At 38.2% G+C, this 19,167-nt stretch overlaps 1 protein-coding gene across 1 annotated transcript in view; it reads left to right on the top strand.

The window, feature by feature from the left end:
- lancl2 (LanC lantibiotic synthetase component C-like 2 (bacterial)) overlaps window positions 1–19,167 on the top strand; it is a 45,175-nt gene that overhangs the window by 11,335 nt on the left and 14,673 nt on the right. Inside the window, exons 3-5 of the mRNA XM_036582868.1 lie at window positions 235–442; window positions 1,770–1,917; window positions 11,489–11,635. Coding sequence (XP_036438761.1) covers window positions 235–442; window positions 1,770–1,917; window positions 11,489–11,635 — 503 coding nt within the window. The remainder of the gene's footprint in view (window positions 1–234; window positions 443–1,769; window positions 1,918–11,488; window positions 11,636–19,167) is intronic.

Below are 19,167 nucleotides of genomic sequence, written 5' to 3'. Positions count from 1 at the left end.
TCATAATTTTCATTCCTGCTGAAATTATACGGTGTTATATTTTGACACTTTGTTAGAAGTCTGTTTAATCTTAGAAACAGTGTAGATTTTTAGGTCAGTTTTTTCTTTTTCCTTAAATTACACTTATACTTTTTCACCTGAAAATATTTGGCAGCAGAAATTTCAGTGCATCCCCACATAGTGCTGTGACGGTGGTGGGTCATGAGTATTAAAGTGTGGGTCTGTGTGTTGTAGGGATTGCTTTGCTGTACCTGCAGCTGCATCGGGTGAGCAATGAGGCCTCTCATTTGCACCGTTCTCTCGATTACGTCAAGCGAACACTGAGGAACCTGAATGGCCGGCGCGTCACGTTCCTCTGTGGGGATGCAGGGCCGCTGGCCGTGGGTGCAGTCGTCCACCACCGGCTGAAGAACCAGGCTGACTCTAAGGAATGCATCACCAAGTACGACACTCGCCTCCTTACTCTCTTTCTCACATTTCTCCCCCTCTTTTTCACACCTCTCCTGTTACTGACTGCATTTCCCAGTCTGGACTGATATAAACTGTTCTCTTTTTGTAACTGCAGTCAGCAGTTAAAGAACGTCCCCTCATCAAGGCATGTGATAGACTTCTATACTGTGGAGTGATGTGGGATCTGAGGGATTGAATGTTATCGAGTATTTGTGTTGACATTCAGAAATCATTTATGGTCTTTTCATATTAGCCTGTCTCAGTCAGAGCCCAATAAGACCATGTCTCAGAGCTCTGTCAGCCATCCCTCACTCCCCCTCCCATCCCTCACGCCCCTGTGTCTACAGAGAGAGTGGGAAGGAAGGGGGTTGTGCTGGGAGGTGTTATTTTATTGAGCGTGACTCCGTGCTGTGCTCTGTTCTCTTTCCACTGTCAGTGTGGCACTGTAACTCTGCAGCTCTCAGCATGAGACTGATTACACATCCTCTAAATTCAAATCTCACTCAGCCACTGAAACCAAATCTCTCTCTCTCTCTCTCTCTCTCTCTCTCTCTCTCTCTTTCTCTCTGTCTCTCTCTCTTTCTTTCTCCTCTTCTCTTTTTGGTCATGTCTGTCAAACACTAGATACACACAATTTTCTTTCTTTCTCTCTTTCCCTCTCTCTCTCACTTGTATATTTCTTTTTTACTCTTTTCTCTGTTTTTCTCATGCTCTCCCTCTCTCCCTCTCACCCTCTCTATTTGTTTGTCATGTCTGTCTCTATCTAAAGAGTTCTTTCATTCCTTCATTCTCTTATTTGTTCTTTTTTCTGTCTAGTTTTTCCTTTCTTCATGTTTTGTTTCATTCTTTTTTTCTCTTTTCTCTTTTGCCTCTTTTTCCATTTTTCTCAAAATCTTTCTTTTTGTTTTCTATACATCCATCTGATTTATCCTTTCTTTCTCTCTATATTTCTTTGACATTCTCTCATTATTTTCACTTTGAACTTTGTCTTAATTTCATTCTCTCCTTTTCTTTCTCTTGTTAGTTTTTCTGCACTCTCTCCATCTCTCTGTCTTCTTTCTTTCCTTTTCTTCTTCTTCTTTCTTTTCTTTTTCTCTCCATGCTGAATATGATGCTTGCTTGTTGGCCACTTTGACTGGTTTCTTGGTTTCATGGGTTGCCCATCTGCTTAAGACCAGGCAGGGTCCTGAAACTGTCTTTCTATTTTTTTGTCATCTCTAATTATCTTTTCAGAGAGGTACCTGAACTCATTGTAACATCATTACTGCATAAGTTGCAAGTGGTTAAAGAGTTAATGATGGCCTCTTGTTTTCCGTCAGATTGCTCCAGCTCCAGCGCTCAGTTATCAGTCCAGACTCAGACATCCCAGATGAGCTGCTGTATGGACGGGCTGGATACCTCTACGCCCTGCTCTATGTCAACAAAGAGATTGGCCCAGACACAGTGGACGAGAGCACCATCTCCAAGGTAACCAGCGCTTCTGCTGCCCATACTCACTTTATTAAGGGTCAGGTCTTTTGGAAATCGCAGCCTGCATTCTTTCATACTCCCTTACATGTCACGTCATGAGAACTTTGGTGTAGTTGAATTCTCATAGCCACTCACAGTGATGTTTTGTACTGTAGGGTCATGTAGTGAAGTTTAGGGGGGGTAGCATTCTTTCCCTCCATCCTGAACTTAATACAGTGCGTTAAAGTAGCTTAGAAAGTTTCCACTCAGTGTTCCCCAGACAGTCCATTTCTTGTTCCTTAGGCAGTCCAGACATTTCAGGTTTCTTGTTCTGTTCCATGTTCCCAGCTGAGGCCTTTAATGGAGCACTGTATTGTCTGGCGTACCTAGCTCAGTCGGGAACAGGAATAGAATAAATGTACAGATGACATGAGGATCCTCAGGGATTATGTTGGAGACTTCTGTGATGAGACAGTAGACTTAAGTGTACACATGATAAGGCAGTTAATACCACTGAAGTGTTGTAGCGGATGTGCTGGGTGATGTTGGAGAGCAGAGAACGACCTAGTGCATTTTGTTTTTTAGCTAAATAAATTAATACTAGAGCAAGATAAAGCAATATTTTTTATATAAGTAACCCACACATCTTTGTTACAAATGAAAACATGAAGTGCAAATGTTACAGCTTACCCCAAAAGGAGAGTTAATTGTTGCAGACTGAGGGGCTTTTTGTAACATTCTCTGAAAAAGGCTGGTAAATTTGGTAAGTTCATGCAAACACAATTCAAATCAGTTCTTCGTTGTTTGAAGCAGATGAACATTCCAATGGAAATACATAAAAATATATGCATCAAAATAAGAATGATTAAAAGTTAATTAAAATAACACAGCAAATCAACACGATAAACTGAAATATATTTTATGTACATTACTATACTACTATGTATACTACTTTTTTGGTTAATTGTCAAATACAAAGTTCATGATATACTTTAAATACTAACCCTGTTGTGTGGAAGCTGCACTTTGCCCTGGCTAGCTCTCACTGAGAGTTGTTTATATATGTCAAAACAATACTATGCGCAAGTGATTAGTGAAAATAATATAGGTGTGAATTCAGTGTCTTGTACACACAGCTCAAGAACTGAAAAACACTCCTGATGAATAAAAGTATTTTTATGGTACAAAAAACAATCTTCATGGTGAATCTTGAGAAATGTCTCTCAGATAGCTGTGAAACAATGCAGGTGATGTTACTATAGTAATACGAGAAGGTGGCCAGATTAAGACTTGTCTTAAATCTGTGTAGCAATTATAAAAACCCTGTTACATGATATTCTGCATTATGTTTTGAGAGATCACGAATAGAATTGAAACAACAGCCACAGAAACTGTCCAGTGTTTTAATTACGAAGACACCCACTCATGCATCATTGTAAGTTTTAAAGGAGTGTGATGGAAAGTGTTATTTCATTACAGCCTTATGCCAGAGACCTGAAATGCACAGCACAACACCACTAGCTGTATCTGTTTAGTGTTCAGATAGACTTGTATTCATGTTGGGGATGTGAATTCCAGCTAGAGCTTTAATCTGACCTGAAATACAGCCCAAGAATTTTCTGTACGACATAACCTGACACACATCATCGTGTTCTGAGTTCAAACCCGACCAGAGCCACACAAAATTCACTGCGAACCCAAGCCGACCTGAACCACATTATCATGTTTAGAGTCCAAAACTGACCTAAATATAACAAAATTCTCTTTGAAACTAATCTGAACTGGCTCGTCATCACCCAAGGTGCTGAATAAAACCTGACCGGACAGCGCCGGTTACCATGTAGAGACGTTAATAGCCGTCATTAGGGTGTGGATAAATAAAATGTAAAACAGTATAAAATGACGTGCAATAATAAAATAATCACCTGCTCAAAATTAAGTTTAATTCTTCTTTAAAAATGTATTCTTCAAATAATGCTTTTGAACAACATTCCTGAGTTCTTCAGTCTGGATCACTTTTCCATAACATGCTATTCTCTGGCTGCACAGTGCTGAATTAGCGAAATGTTAACCTTCTCTTTAGTCCTAAAACTTCATGTCTGCACTTAGAACATGTTACATGTAGCAAGTAACATATTGAACATACAACATAAAAATATTTTGGCCTAAGAAATTAAACGTCTTTTTGGCCGTACTAAACTGTACTTTCCTGAATCAGTTCACTGTTTATGTCCTGTTTTTTCACGAGTGTGGGCTTTGGGAACTCTGGCTCTGAATAAGTGACATGCCAGATTACAAACTGATTTACAGAAGTGAAAGTAGTGAAGTGTGCATAAGAGTTAATAAATGGATATCCAGTTAACTGCAGGGAAGGAAAAAGCAACAACAAAAAGTAGAACAAAAAAGCTGTAAGTGTACTATTCAGATGGTAGCACAGAGGTTAAATTTTGAAAACACGTTTTATTATTCAAAAATAGCCGAGGAAAATCAGTAGGATTTTGTGTCGGGTGAGTAATGGAGGCCTCTTCAGATGAGCTAATGAGCTAACACTAACTGTGTTCTGGTTCATTTAATGCAGAAAGATAGGATTATTTTGGAGACTAAAAAGGCCATGTGTAGGTCTAGATAGCAGAGAAAAGGACAAGTGAATGCAGTGTGGGTCTAAAAAGAAAGTATGTTACAGGTTGTTTGCAATGGATCAAAGCTTTCAGAGGATACCTATGCAGTTGAAAAAAATGTGCTATTATTCTTTATGTCTGTTTAAAATTGCACAGTTTGTCCTGAATATGTATGTGTGGTATGTTTGGTTACAACACACTAGCACATACATAGGTTCACATGCAGCCACACATATTATTATTTTTTTCTCTCTCTCTGTTGCTTTACTTCGGAGCCACAGAGCCTATTTTTAGTACAGTGTCCAGAGTGAGCAGACTAGCAGAGTGCCATGAGCCAGCCAACGCCCTCTCAGAGCCTGGAGCAAAAAAAAACTGAGATAGGATGCCCCTAGAGAGCAGTAGAGACAGTGATAGGAACTGAACCTGCTAAGAAACATTCCGACTCATGTATACGAGCAGTTGTCAGAATATATTTTTCAATGGAATTAACTGGATTTTTGCATGAATTAATGAATAATTTCTAAAATATGATCCAATCCATCCTAATGTAATGGACACTCTGATTTAATGAATAACACATTTTACAGCACCATCTCTTTATTGAATTAGTGGTTTACTATGAACAAAATGGTTCTTTGAGTGCTCATAGTTCTACATAGAACCATTATCTTTGCTAAAGAACCCTTGAAGAGCTTTTTTAAATATTGTATATTTACCAAGCTGTTGAAATGTCTCCTTAGTCCATAATACATCCATATGGTTTTCTTCTTGCCTGTAGATCCTTATGTGTCACTAGAGTTTATACATAGATTAAATTTTTAAGGATTCTCCAGCCTCTGAACTGAAATTCCTAAGATGCAGACTGTACATTTCTTCCATATATAAACTCTGGGTCAGTTTCATTTTGTAACCTTTTCCAGTCTTGTGAGCTTCAGATGCTTCTTCTTGAAGCCCTTTAGAATCATTTTAATTGTGAGGTATTGCTCTTGAACAGAGTTAGAGTTGTAAAGAGCAAATAACTGAAATTGGCAAGTCAATGATACACTTGCCTACAAATACCCTCTCTTTAAGTCATCATACTAGAATATTACATCATTTGATCAAAGATTTTTTATTGTTTAAACAATTTGTTTGATAAAGAAATATTAGAAATTCAGATAAATCGGAACAGTTCACAGCCTAAATGTTTTCCTTATTGTACATTTTACATTTTATGAGCAGAGTTTTGCTTGGAAACACTTAAGCTGGAACACTTTTTGAATTGTGCATATACAAAGGTTGCAGTCTATTGAGTCACTTGTAGTCACTTGGTACAAAACCTTGTGTCTCTATTTTTCCCCTATTTCTATTTTTTATGCCATGTGAACTTGCTAGCTGTCCCTTGTATTGAATAGTTTATGATGAATGGACCGGTGGAAATGGGCCAGAGTGACTTGGATTCTAACGTGTTTCCATTAACTTAATTTTTTATATACGAACGATTTCACTTCAGCCTTAAAGTTACCCATTTGGAGATACAAAGTTTTATTAAGACACTGTTGACATAAAGAACATAAAGGTAACTTCCTCCCATTTGTACAGCAGTGCTGATGGGTTTCTCTCCAGCTTTTTTATATTGATTTCTTTATGTTTGTTGTTTAGTATACCTTTGGCCATGAGTGCAGTTACACTGTATACATCTGACTTGGGTACATAATTGGATTGTTTTTTCGACGTTGAGAACTCCACATCCAGTATAAGAGAGGACATTATGGACATTGAAGGACATTATGAAATGTTGATGCAGTTCTGGATCAGCATGTTCTTCAATTCCTTTCTGTTTAGTTTCACTTCTTTGGACTTTTGGAATAATGTTGAGGCAAGATGTTTTAACTGAGGAAAAGCTGTGTCTGCTCTTTCAGTTTTCTGCTCGGAAGCAGCTACAAAAACTGTTTGTAGACTGAAAAGATGCTTTGACAAGTTTATTTTTGGTCTGTCTGCGTATTACAGTGTTGAGAAATGTACTTTAGATGTTGAGTACAGATGGGTGGGTGTCAATTAAATCAGAATTCATGAACCACCTCCATGCTGACTTTTTGGCATGGTTTTAAGAAGGTTTGTGCTGCTCAAATGCTGCAGATTGCAAGTTCACAAAATGTGTTGTTATTTAGTATCCCTTTTGTAGGATATGAATTTATGTAGTTGAGGGTGAGGCTCCAGTGACCCTGACTGATCTTTTGCGTACTCTGTAATATGAACAGATGTTAAAGCTAAATTGTGTCAGGTAACAGACACCAGGGCCATAACCTGCACAAATTGACTTCTTAGAGCATTCTCGGGTAGCCTTTCCCCTCAGTTGTACTGCCATGCCGTGCCATAATAATGCTTGTAATCAGGATATCACCATTAATATTAATGAAGTGAGTGAATTCCACAGTGTTAGATCAGGACAAATCATCTTCCTGTTGGGACTGAATGCTCTTGTTCACAATGGGGGACTTATAGCACTCAGTGGTTCAGATTCTTTCACATAGTGCATAACTTTTGATGTCTTTTTCTGTTTGTATAAGCTGCTAATGTATTATTGTCCAGGGAAATATTTATATTGCAGTCTTAATTAAAAGCACAGCCTGTGGGCACAATAATAGAAACTGCATACAATACAGAATCTATTTTAGCATAAAACCTGCAGCCTTTTAGTTAGTAGTCAGTAGCCCTAATAGCCCTAATCACTGACCTTTGTACTGTTGAAAAATGTGCATGTGTGTAGTCGGGATATAATCAAAAAATGTTCAGAATGAACAGTCAGTGCCTTCTAAAGGGATACGAATGTATGTATTATGTATGTATCTTTCTAAATTGTTAGAAGTTCTTTTTTGGAAATTACTTCCAGTACCACCTATATCTAGCAGAGATGACACAATACCACTTCATTTTCTCATACCAGTATCAAAACCTTGAGTATTAGCTGACACCGATCCGGGTCCAATATTTTTTTCTTTCGAAGGTGCTTAAAATGAGCTGTTTTTAATTGAAGCACTTCACTTAAGATGAGCATCTAAATGTAGGCTATCCTGATACCTATCACTAATGATATGCCATCTCCATAGCTAAGGTATTTTGGCTCGTTCTTCTAAATGAAACCGCTTCAGTTGGTGTGTATTTTTGGATTGTCCTGCTTAAACAGCCCTTATCAGATCACTTTACAGCAACAGGACTGAGGTCAGGAGTCTGACTCGGCCATTCTAAATTACAGAATTTCTCCTGTTTCAATCATTATGTTGTTGATTTACTCCTCTGTTCTGGATCATTATCATGTTGCATGATACAGCTTCTGTTAAGTTTTAGATCACAGACAGACAGCTTGATTCTGTATAGGGTCTATAAGGGACCCTATAAAAATATTTTGTGTGCTAAATATTAAGGTGCTCACAAATGTGCTGTTTTTGGGGCTGCTCTCGCAGAATTTGGTAAATCGAGAAATAAATGCTACCTGTATGCTAGTCTGAGACTGTGTAGTCATGCTAGATTGTGTCGGATGTTACTTTGCTACTCGGCTTTTGTGATCCAGGTTAAGGATTTGACTCACTACACAGTCTTACTGCCACAATATCCAGTGACACTGATAATATTATTTCACTAATTTTGCAAGTTTGCCATTTAACTCTTGAATTCACTCTTTTTAAATGGTAAGAATGTATTAGAATGTATGAGATTTTACTTGCAGTTTAGGTTTTTTTAACATTTACTGTTAAGCAGCTCGTTAAAATACTTTTTTAAACAAGTGCCATGACCTCATAGTGAACCCACATCAAGCTTGACCCTCATAATGGTAGTGCTTCAGCAAAACTGCATTATTATTATTATTATTATTATTAGTTTTATTATTATTATTACTACACGTTCTATATACTTGAATAAAAAAAACTTAACTGGTTGCTCGACAGAAATGTCCTGTCATAAGTTGCCCCTGTTGTTTAAACCTAATGGCGCTCAGCAGTGCCACTTTATGGTTTTAGGTTTTGTATTTCATGTGTTATTATTTTTTTGTTTTATCTGTTTTAGATTACATTAGTCGAGATTTTTTAATTTGGTTATTCACGAGCAGTGATAATTCAACATCGCACAAGCCTATTTGCTACCTTGAAAAATTATTGCTTTAACAGGACACAGATATCGAATCGATACTCCGTATTGGCCAACACTCTAAGGTCTGGAGAGAGATGATATAGTGTGGTGGAAATTCTAATAATAAGTTGGAGACCTCAGGAGATAATCAAAGATTTATTGGAGAAGAACACCGCGGGGAGCTGTCAGCTGAGGCTCTGAAGCTCCTTGAACACAAACAGCACTGATTATATATACATTCACAAAGAGCTTGCTCAGACAGGTGCTTCCTGTTATGGTTTCTAAGTGATGATGACATATCTCTAAGCAGAGACAAACAGTCAAGCTATTTCAAAGAAGGAGAATGACACAAACAATCAAGGCATCATTTCAGAGAAGGAGGGTAACACATTTTTAACCAGGGATAACCAGTTCGAAGAAAGGTGACAAGCTACATATGTTTAACATAGAGGTGAGGTGTCAATACTTGATTCGTATGGGCGAGACCATGATGTACTAGAACACATCCAGGTGCGTTTGACTCACAAGAAACACAAGAAAAAGCACTTACATATCATTTTCCATTACAATAGCGTTGGTGTATCTCTACTTTAAGGCTAATCTACACTGTTTCCATTCCATAGCTGTCCAGCCCACTGCTTGAAACGAGAGAAAGAGCCTCTTTCATGACAATTACTCAATGCTTTCAGTCATTTTTATCCTATTGTTTACTTTTATTTATCCTCTCTTTTGTATTTCTTAAAGTCATTTCCTTTAGTATTTTCCTCTCTTTGCTTCCCTGTGTTCTCTGTGGCTCAGCAGTGCTTCCTGGATGACAAAGCTGTTTGATGGGTTAATTCTTCAGTGCTGCACTATGCTTTACTGTTGCCATCTCGATTCCTGGCAGACCAGCATGTTGTGGAAGCATGTCATGTTCCATTTCATCATTCATGCATAAACTAGCAGGCAGCAGATAAGCTTACTGTACCTCGGACTCAGAGGAAAGCTGTAACTGTCAGGATAGGGACTCTAGTGTGTAGTGCACTGGTCAGGTGATGTTCAAGGGGAGTGCTACTGCTGGTTAAAAAAACAGTATTTGCTACTGCTGGTTAAAAAAGTGATGTGTATTTCTGATTATTAAATCATAAAAATCTTGCTTTGAATTCGTGTGACAGTGAGGGACATTTTATGGCTGTTAATTTCAAACAGTCCATTAGGTTTTCCCATCTGCTCGAGCAGGTGGAATGTGTATACTCTCCAACATTACTGTGGTTTAAATGAACACTTAAACATTATTTTTTTGCAGTGCAGGGTTGCCAGATCTCACACTTTATGGGTCTTTTCTCAAGCTGTAATGTTGTGCAAAGAAATCTGAAGCTAGTTAATAGCCGACCAACACTGAACAAACTTGCAAGTGACTAATTTTGTTCTTTCTGCGTGATGACATTTGATTGGGTCATATCAGCACATGTTGAGATAATATCGGCTTAGTCTTTTTCCATCTTTTTGATCTGAGTTCATTCGTAAGAGTGAAGGGGAAAAAAAGTGGCACAAAAATACAATTAAGTTTTTGGCTGAAATTAATGTGGAGCTGAGGTTTCCCTTTTTAGGTGACAGCACTGTTGTTAGACAAAAATTAAGCAGCATGCAGGGGAGTACACTTTAAAAACTGTTTTATTATTTAATAAATAGCCAAGGGAATCAGTAGGTTTTCATGTCCATTGAGTGGCATAGCAGAAACGGCCTCATATGAGGTAATGAGCTAAAACTACAGCTAACCTGTACAACACTGGATGCTGATAGAGACTCTTCTTCTGCTTTCAGTTTTTTTTTCCTTTTTAGTTTATGGTGTGAGAGTGTGTTAGTTTCTGTTAGTTTCTGAACCCAGCATTCGTCTAGTGTTAGCAAACTGTAACATACTCAAAAATGCAAGCAAAACGTTTACGTTTTATGGTTCTGTTAAAACATAAAATCAACGTTTCACTGAAATTATTTGTCATATTCCTGTGACGAAAACTCTGTTTCTTTTTAACTTTATCTTCTTGTCATCTGTCGCCAGGATAATTGTAATTTCTCTAATACAGTAGTAAAAAAGGTCCATTACAAATTACAACATCATTTCTCCCAAACTTCAGTGGGATTATTTATTTTCTTCCTGAAAAAGTATCTTGTTTGTTGTTACTTCTAATGTACTTTCTGAAACAAAAAACAGTACAAATCTGTACCAATTTCCAATTGGAAAGTAAAAGGGTAAAATCATTTCAGTACTTTATGCACAGAAAGATCCAATCATAGTAAACATCATGTCACTATCCCTGTCTTTGCTCTGTGGATCAGCTCGAACTGGTTTGAGAACCACAGGTCTACATACTAAAGAACATGAACTGTGGTTCAAATTAGTGTTTGAAATAGTGTAATCATAGATACACACTTGAGCCTGCAAAAAGTCTCACTCCAGTCACCTGAAAATCTCATTCCAGTCTCAGCCCAGCAACCTGAAAATCACACTCCAGTCTCACTCCAGCATCCTGAAAATCACACTCCAGTCTCACTCCAGCATCCTGAAAATCTCACCCAGTCATCTGAAAATATCACTCCAGTCTCACTCCAGCAAACCTGAAAATCTCACTCCAGTCTCATTCCATTCATCTGAAAATCTCACTCCAGCCTCACTCCAGCCACCTTAAAATCTCACTCCAGTTTCATTCCACTCATCTGAAAATCTCACTTCAGTTTCATTCCACTCATCTGAAAATCTCACTTCAGTTTCATTCCAGTCACATGAAAAATCTTTTTTTTTTAGCTTTTACATTAACTGTGATTATTATTCATTTTGTTGCCATAGTTGCCTAAATGATTTCCTCTGGGTGCTCTGATCCTTCTAGGTGGTGACGGCCATTTTGGAGTCAGGGAAGAACCTGTCCAAAGAAGAGAAGAAGACGGAGCGCTGTCCGCTGCTTTATGAGTGGCATAAGAAGCAGTATGTGGGAGCAGCGCATGGACTGGCTGGTATCTACTACATGCTGATGCAGGTGAGGAGCAGGCTTGTGGGTCATTGTTGCTAGATTTAGACACACTCATCTCTCACTTTGGCACGGACGTGCTGCAACTAATTAAATCATCAAACTTGATTTGCGTGTCCCTCTTTACCCTGATCTTAATTAGTAGCTGATTAAGAATGAGAAATGTTTGCACTCACACACGCACATAAAGACCCTCCAAGGTAAAATTTGAGTATCACTTACCCTTTTGAAATCCAGCACTGCCCTACTTCTGTAATTCAGTAAGAGTGTGAGTGTGTCTGTCTCAAGCTGAACTTTAGCATTTAATTGCCTCAGTGAAGTGATTAATGGTCATGAGAGGCTGCTCTTTTGGTGGTCTTAGCCTCAGTGAAACAGTAGCAGTTAAACAGGAGCCTGTAATTAGAGCAGAAGGACCGAAGTGTAGCAGTAATAGTCCAGTGTAGAGCGAGGATCTAAAGTGATTGCTCATGCTAATGATACACAAAATTGAAATATTGTTAGAAATGCCCTTTGGAAAAGTTATTTTAGTCCCTATGTTCCTCATAGCAGATAAACTACTGATCAAAAGTTTCAAATGAACGTTTTCAATGAAGTTAAAGCAAGTTTTGGCAGAAAAAATTATAAAATGATTCCAGTAAGTTGGTCTCATGCAATTTCACATTGTGTGTATTATTCATATTGTGCATAATTCATATAATAATGAATATGATCATGCATAATTATGTATGCAGTGCAGTTTTTCTGTAGGAGCTTGCATTGATATATTTTCTTCACATCTCTACAATTTTATGTGCTTGTATACTGTAGGCAATATGACTATATAATTTTGTGATAAATGATGTCACATTACATATTTTTGCTGATAATATTGTAGATATCATCAGTATTTAAAGAAGACTGTTGCAACAGCATGTTTCATTACAAAGAGAGCATAATTAGTCTTGTTTAATTGAATTTAGTGTGGAACATTATGTGATACGTTTGCAGGTATAGTTTTATATAGCAGTTTTTAAATTTGTCACTGCTGGTTCTTTTTGTCTGTTCCAGTGTATCAGACCTCAGAAAAACGAAATATCGTAATACATTGTGTATCTTGAAAATGCGTTAAAGCGTCATGATGTTATATTTTTGTTATATCGCCCACTCCTATTTCAGGAGAACACTGCAGTTCTCTTAGGTTTACATTCAATTATGAATGTAGTGCAGAATTCAAAGTAAATGCCTGTTTTGATAATTCCAATGCAGTCTGCCGTTATGCTCTGTCTAAGCTCCCAGCACAGCTGCAGGAGGTAATTGGTTGTTTTTTATTACATTGTTCCTGAGCAATGGATTGAGAAACTGGGCTCTATTTTGTTATTGCCTCCTGAGCGAGCTTATAAAAACACACAGGTTTAATGTAGAATGCTGTGTAAACTACAGTGAATAAATGATGTTTTTCACGCAGTCTGTTTAAAAACACTACTTTATGGTCTGTAGGATTTGGAAATGGGGTAAACTCGCCATAAATCATCATCCAGATTTAATGGAGAACCCTGAGAGCTGGTGAATAATTAATGGAGAACTTTTAAGATATTGAACTTAAAATTTTCATAAGAGACTGCGGAGCCTCACTCTGTTGGCCAGCAGCCCAGAGTGACCCGCTGAACACTTTCCTGTTTCCCAAAATATGTTGTTCCCACTCACAAAATGCAGAATTTAGACTGAGAAAATGCAGTTTTGTTTTTGCTTTAAGAGTTTAGTGGAGGTAAGGTCACTTATGCACTGCAGTACTGCTGTAATTAACTGATTAACTGCATAAAGAGTGAACTTCAGTATGCATTCACTTTGTCATACTGACTTGATTAATTGTGTTTATCAGGCTGACAGCATGTCTGTTTTACCAGCTCTCCTGTTTATTAGGAATGAGGAAGAGGAAGTAACTATTACTCATCCAAAAAAAAGTTAGCTTGTTTGCACATGGTCATTTTAGTGTAGTTTCAGCACTGATCACATCATGATCACAACCAACTTGGCTAGGGACGCACCAAACATGAAATTTCATAGCCGATTCCAATTTCTTTGCAGATGAATTGGCTGATTGTCAGTATTTTGGGCAGATGTTTATTACAATCCCAAGTCCAAAAAGTTGGGGCAGTATGTGAAATGAAAAGAAACCCACTTTGACCTGTATTTAAGCAAAAGCAGAACAAAGACCAGATATTTTAATCTTTTATTGAATCAACTTACTTTTTAAATTAATGTTACTTTTTTTTGGTAAATATATGCTCATTCTGAAATTGACGCCTGCAACACGTTCCGAACATTTTGGGACAGGGGCCATTTAAGACTAGAAATGTTGTTAAGTGTTCAAAAAACATTTTAAAAGAAGTGTTGTAATCATGCTTGGGTATAAAAGGAGCATAAAGGAAAGACCAAGTCCTTTATAAGCAAGGATGGTTTCGAGGCCATCTACTAAAAACTTCATCAGCAAATAATCCAACAATTTAAGAACAATGTTCCTCGGCAAGAGATTGCAAGGATTTTGGGTATGTCACCTAGGGCTTGACTGATTATTGGCTTGACTGATAATCAAAGCCAATATTCAGCATTTTTGTAATTATTTGAATCAGCATATAGACTTGGGTCCTTGGCTTTAAAAGCGCCTTTTGTTATTTATGCACATATCTGATGCAACTGCCATCAACAAAACACATTTCTGTAGTCTGGCCCAGTCCCACCAACAGTGTTACTGGATTGCTTGAAATGTGGATGACTCATCGAGGACAACCAGCCAGCATTTCTGTACCTCTGTAGTTTGTGTCCGTGTCCCGCCCTGTGTCGAGTAAATCCAATCTAACATGCTGTTCCGTTTTCTGAGAGATGTGGGATCGACCAAAGAAGTGCCTACTTTGCTCCCACAGCGAGAGGAAAAAGTATGGGTGATGCATCATTTCTGGTCATTCCTTTTCCATTTTCTCTCGTTAAAAGTACTGACAGCTCGGCGCCTCCAAAGATTTCACCTCTCTGCTGCTTTTCCGAGAGAGATGCTCAAAATTAAGTGTTAACAAGTTGAGCAAAACTGTTTAGCTTAAAGATTTCTTTTCAGGTGGTGTATAAAATGGAATGAAAAAGTGAAATGTTATTAATGCTTTATATTCATTTTGATATCCATGCTGGATGAGTGCTGGGCTATACTGGCTCCCATGCTTTTAAAATTATAGTTTGCAGTACCACTCAGTACAATCAAACTTGCTGCCTGCCTGCTTTCATTTAAAATGTCTGCCAGTGACCAATTGAAGGCTGTCCAAGTGATGTGGAGGTATTTTATTATCGCTGGTGTGCGCACAGGGTTAGGAGCAGAAATTGGTCAGTTCTGATTCTGGGAGGTTTCTGATCTAGCACTCTTAAATCTGGATGTAATATGTGGGGTCAGCAGTAGAAGGTGTAAGCAGTAGTGTATAAGCTTTGTACAGTCTTCAAAAGAGTTGTAAGTTGACCGCTCTGTTAGCTTACACAGATTCCATCCTATTTCTGTATTATCCTCTGTGCTTCTCCCATTGAGAATTAATCCCTTTCTGTAATGGATTTCCCTGCAATCTTGTACTGCTGTACATGCAGTTTGCTTCATAACTCTTTTCAACCCCCCTTTGTAAATCGAGAGCAAAGAACGCTAAAGTAGTTTATCTCTTATCCGTTGTAATATAGTCCACCTCTGGGCTTGTGTGTGTGTGCCTGAAATGGTCTGTTCTGCAAAGGTCACACTAACGTGAGTGTAGCACTCTGACCTCTGCTGTGTGGCTGACCATTCACAGCTTTACCCTTCGGGCTTTGGTTTGTAGTTTGGTTTAATGGAGCTTTTCACATGGAGCTGCCTCAGTGTAATGTGTGGCTATGTTTGAGCTGACTCAGAGACTAGAGCAGAAACCCTCTGTGTCGTATAGCAGAGGGAGGGTGGCGGTAGGCTGGGTTGGGACATTAATTGGCAGGCAGATGATATAATGATGGTGTGTGTGGGTGTGTGCGTGTTGTCGTGTGGGAGAGTGAAAACATAATGAGGTGATTAAGCAGCATGTGAAATAGGTGTGCTGTTGTGTTCAGTGGAGGGCGAGTGTGCTGATATGTGTGTGTGTGTGTGTGTTACTGTGCTGTGTTTGCATGTTGTTAATGAGGCTCTACCACAGAGAGGATACTCAAATTTAACCCATTCTTTTGGAATAAATACAGCACCTAAGCTCATTGTTTAAAACCATTACCGTCTCAGCAGTGAAAAGACCATATAACATTAGAATAAATGCAAATAAACACAAATACAGTAAAAAGTAACAAGACTTTCTTAGTTTTTAAACTGTAGCTGATATTTTGTGAAGTAGTTGGAGGAACAAATTTTGGTTCCCGATTTATCCTGTACCTCAGCCATCACACAGATTTATTAAGTTCCCTCAAAAGCACTTTTGATTTAACATAATGAAGTATTGATGAGCCAAACTAGGTGTTGGATGATAACTTCAAATAATATTGGTCTTCCAGAAAGAGGAGTTTGACATACATAAAATCACTGCTTAGTGTTTTAATATTATTTTTAATTCTAATATAGATAGATAATTCTAATATAGTGTTTTGTTGTTTTTGTTTTTTTTTGTTTTTTTTTACTGAGCACTTATTGCCCACATAAACAGCCTTGTAAATCTAATTCAGGTGTCTAAAATTATTGCATAGTGTGCTATATGTGTAGGGCTGTCAGTGTTAGCACACTTATAATAGTAGTAATAATAATAATAATAATAATAATAATAATGTCAATTAATTATGCTTCATTGTTATAATCATTAGCGGCCCTAATATAAATAGCAGTATGATCAGTAGTATGATCACCCTTTTGTAATTTCCAGTCAAAAATGGCCATTAAGTACAAGTCATTCATTTTTCAGTGTCGGGAAACAAGATGAAAACATAAATTTAAAAGAAGAAGAATTCTGCAACACCAATATAAAATTAAATCTATTAACATTTATTTAGTCCACTCTTTACTTTTGTGCACCCTATTGTCACTTTAACTGTTTCACCCTTCTAATCTTAAAACCAGTTACAGCTGTGTCCCCCCAACAAAAGCTGTTCAAAAATGACTCACTGACATTATCTTCCCCTTCAAAGAGACACTTAACATTCACGCAAACACACCTTACCTTTCTTTTATCATGTGCATCTAAAATGTCTACAAGAGACATTTCTGGGGAGATTAGGTATAATATAAGAAAAGTAGATTCCAGTTTTCACTGGAGCGAAAATGAGACTCTTAACAATCGTGCATGACCTGGTAGACCACATAAAAAAAATAATATACACACACACACACACACACACACACACACACATATCTATCTATCTATCTATCCATATATATATATATATATATATATAGAAGGAGGGGTTCCTCTTGTTATATATATATTAATGGGTTAAATTTCAGTCTTTTCTCTTTTTTCCATTTAGGTCCCTCCTTTTCTCTCTGTCCCCCTCCTCTTCTATCCCTTTGGCCTGTACAGTCCTGCATCCTCTGCAACCAATAATCAATGAAGTCTTGCTCACATATAGGAGGAATTCAGCTGCTTCAGCTTTTGCTCACACTGGTGAATTGTTGGCCATTATCAATAAGGCAGTCTACCTACATTTAGCTCCCCTGACCATGCCATTTATTCACAAATAACGCCTCACGAGTGAACTGTCTCCGGAATGTGTCCAAAGCTGGAGATGAATTATTGATAAGGGGCTAAATTGTTATGCTTGGAATAGGTCCCGGTGACGCCTCCCATAATGGTAGTAAAGTGGAGAAAGGCGGGCGGGATAGACACAACCACACACACCTCGCAAAGACCCTGCAAGAAGATTGGGTGTGGCTCATTTGCAGTTGCTAAGGCGATAGGGCTGTGCGTCATGGTGACGCAGAAGGACACGGTCCACTGATCATAATAATGCACTGTGCGGTCTTTATAATGGGACTGGGAGTGTATGTGTGTTTGTGCGGTTGTATGAGATGTTAGATTCAGCCTCTTCGCTTATTCAGCTGAAACCCAAACAGCAATGCATTGAGTTCAGCACCAGCAAAGTGGCGGAGAGGCAGAAAGTAGTGCCTAAACGTGCAGCAGCAGGACCAGGGCAGACAGCCCTAACAGCAGCAGATGCGGCACTGAACGTTATTGTAGCAGCTGCTGTATCAGCCACATTAAAAGCAGCTGTTCCGGGATTAGGAACGCTACCGCTGCTTGTGACAGCAGCATCAATAACATTGCTGTCATTTGAGAGGCTCACTCTAAAAGCCAGTGTTATCATTGTTGCTTTGGAAACCGATAAACCTGATTCACAACATATACGTTCACTCAGTAATAGCTGTTTGAATAGGAGAGGGTTTATTGTAACTAGGGCCGTTACTTGATAAGTGTGGGCAATTTTGATAAAAACATAACATGATTGTATTTGCAGGCATATGCACGATTTGAATGACACTTATTGTGCTTTTAAAAGTACTATTAAAATGAATTTTTATTCAACATTTCTCAGACTAAGTCCAGTTAATCAGGATTGATTATGCTCTTTGTACTGAAACATGCAGTTGGTCAGAGTTCTTTAAAGCTGCACTATGTAAGATTTTTGATAAAACTGAAAGAATTAGCGTTAGTGTAGCGTTAGTCACCATACGAACTGGTATTATTTGGTTTGTGGGTCATTCTCAGCACTGCAGTGACATTGATATGAAGGCAGCGTGTTCGTGTGCGTTGTGCTGGTATGAGTGGATCAGACACAGCAGTGCTGCTGGAGTTTTTGACTGAGTTGTCTTTGAATACTCTTTCAACATGCTCACAAACATCAGATTCATCTGCTCAGTGAAGGGGTCCAAAGCTCAGCTGATGCTACAGAACATTCTTCATTTTTGCCAGAGAGGTCTCCAAATCTCCAGATCTTACATGGTGTAGCTTTAGGTACTGATAATGTCTATAATATGTTCAAAAAACATTTATTCTGTTGTAATTTATTTGGGTGAAGTCTTTTAAAAGGTTTTCTAGCTCAATTTTTTTGTAATTTTTGAAAGGCTCTGCATGATTTGAGAGTTTATTCAAATAATGGCGTTTTTATTATATAACCTGCTTTAAAACTCTTTTTTAATTGTCAAAATAACTGTCATAATAATTATTAATATAATAAATAATGGCATCACTAAAGGTGACTGGCACTAATGTGAGCAGTAGCGGTGCTGCTGCAAATATAAATGGCAGGTTTTCTATGCTGTATGTGGTGCTAGCAGCCCACTGAAAATGATGGCTGCTGCTTTCCACAAGATACGCTCCTTGCTCTCCTCACACCTCCGGCTGCTAACAGCAGTATCCCGTCTAGCTCAGTGGGAGCCTTCAGCAGGGTATCAGACCCAAACCTGAATATGTTCCTAATTAGTATGATTCCCTCCCCCCAGCTGCATAACCAGTGCTGCACTGGGAAGTAGCAGTGTGGAAAGTAGTACATGTGAAAGCTGGGCTTTTGGGTTGAGTAGCAGCTGTGCTGTTTGTTGTCCC

This window comes from Colossoma macropomum, unplaced genomic scaffold (assembly GCF_904425465.1).
Source record: "Colossoma macropomum unplaced genomic scaffold, Colossoma_macropomum, whole genome shotgun sequence".
Lineage (NCBI taxonomy): Eukaryota > Metazoa > Chordata > Actinopteri > Characiformes > Serrasalmidae > Colossoma > Colossoma macropomum.
The sequence above is the reverse complement of the archived record's forward strand: the minus strand, read 5'-3'. Positions and strand labels throughout refer to the sequence as shown.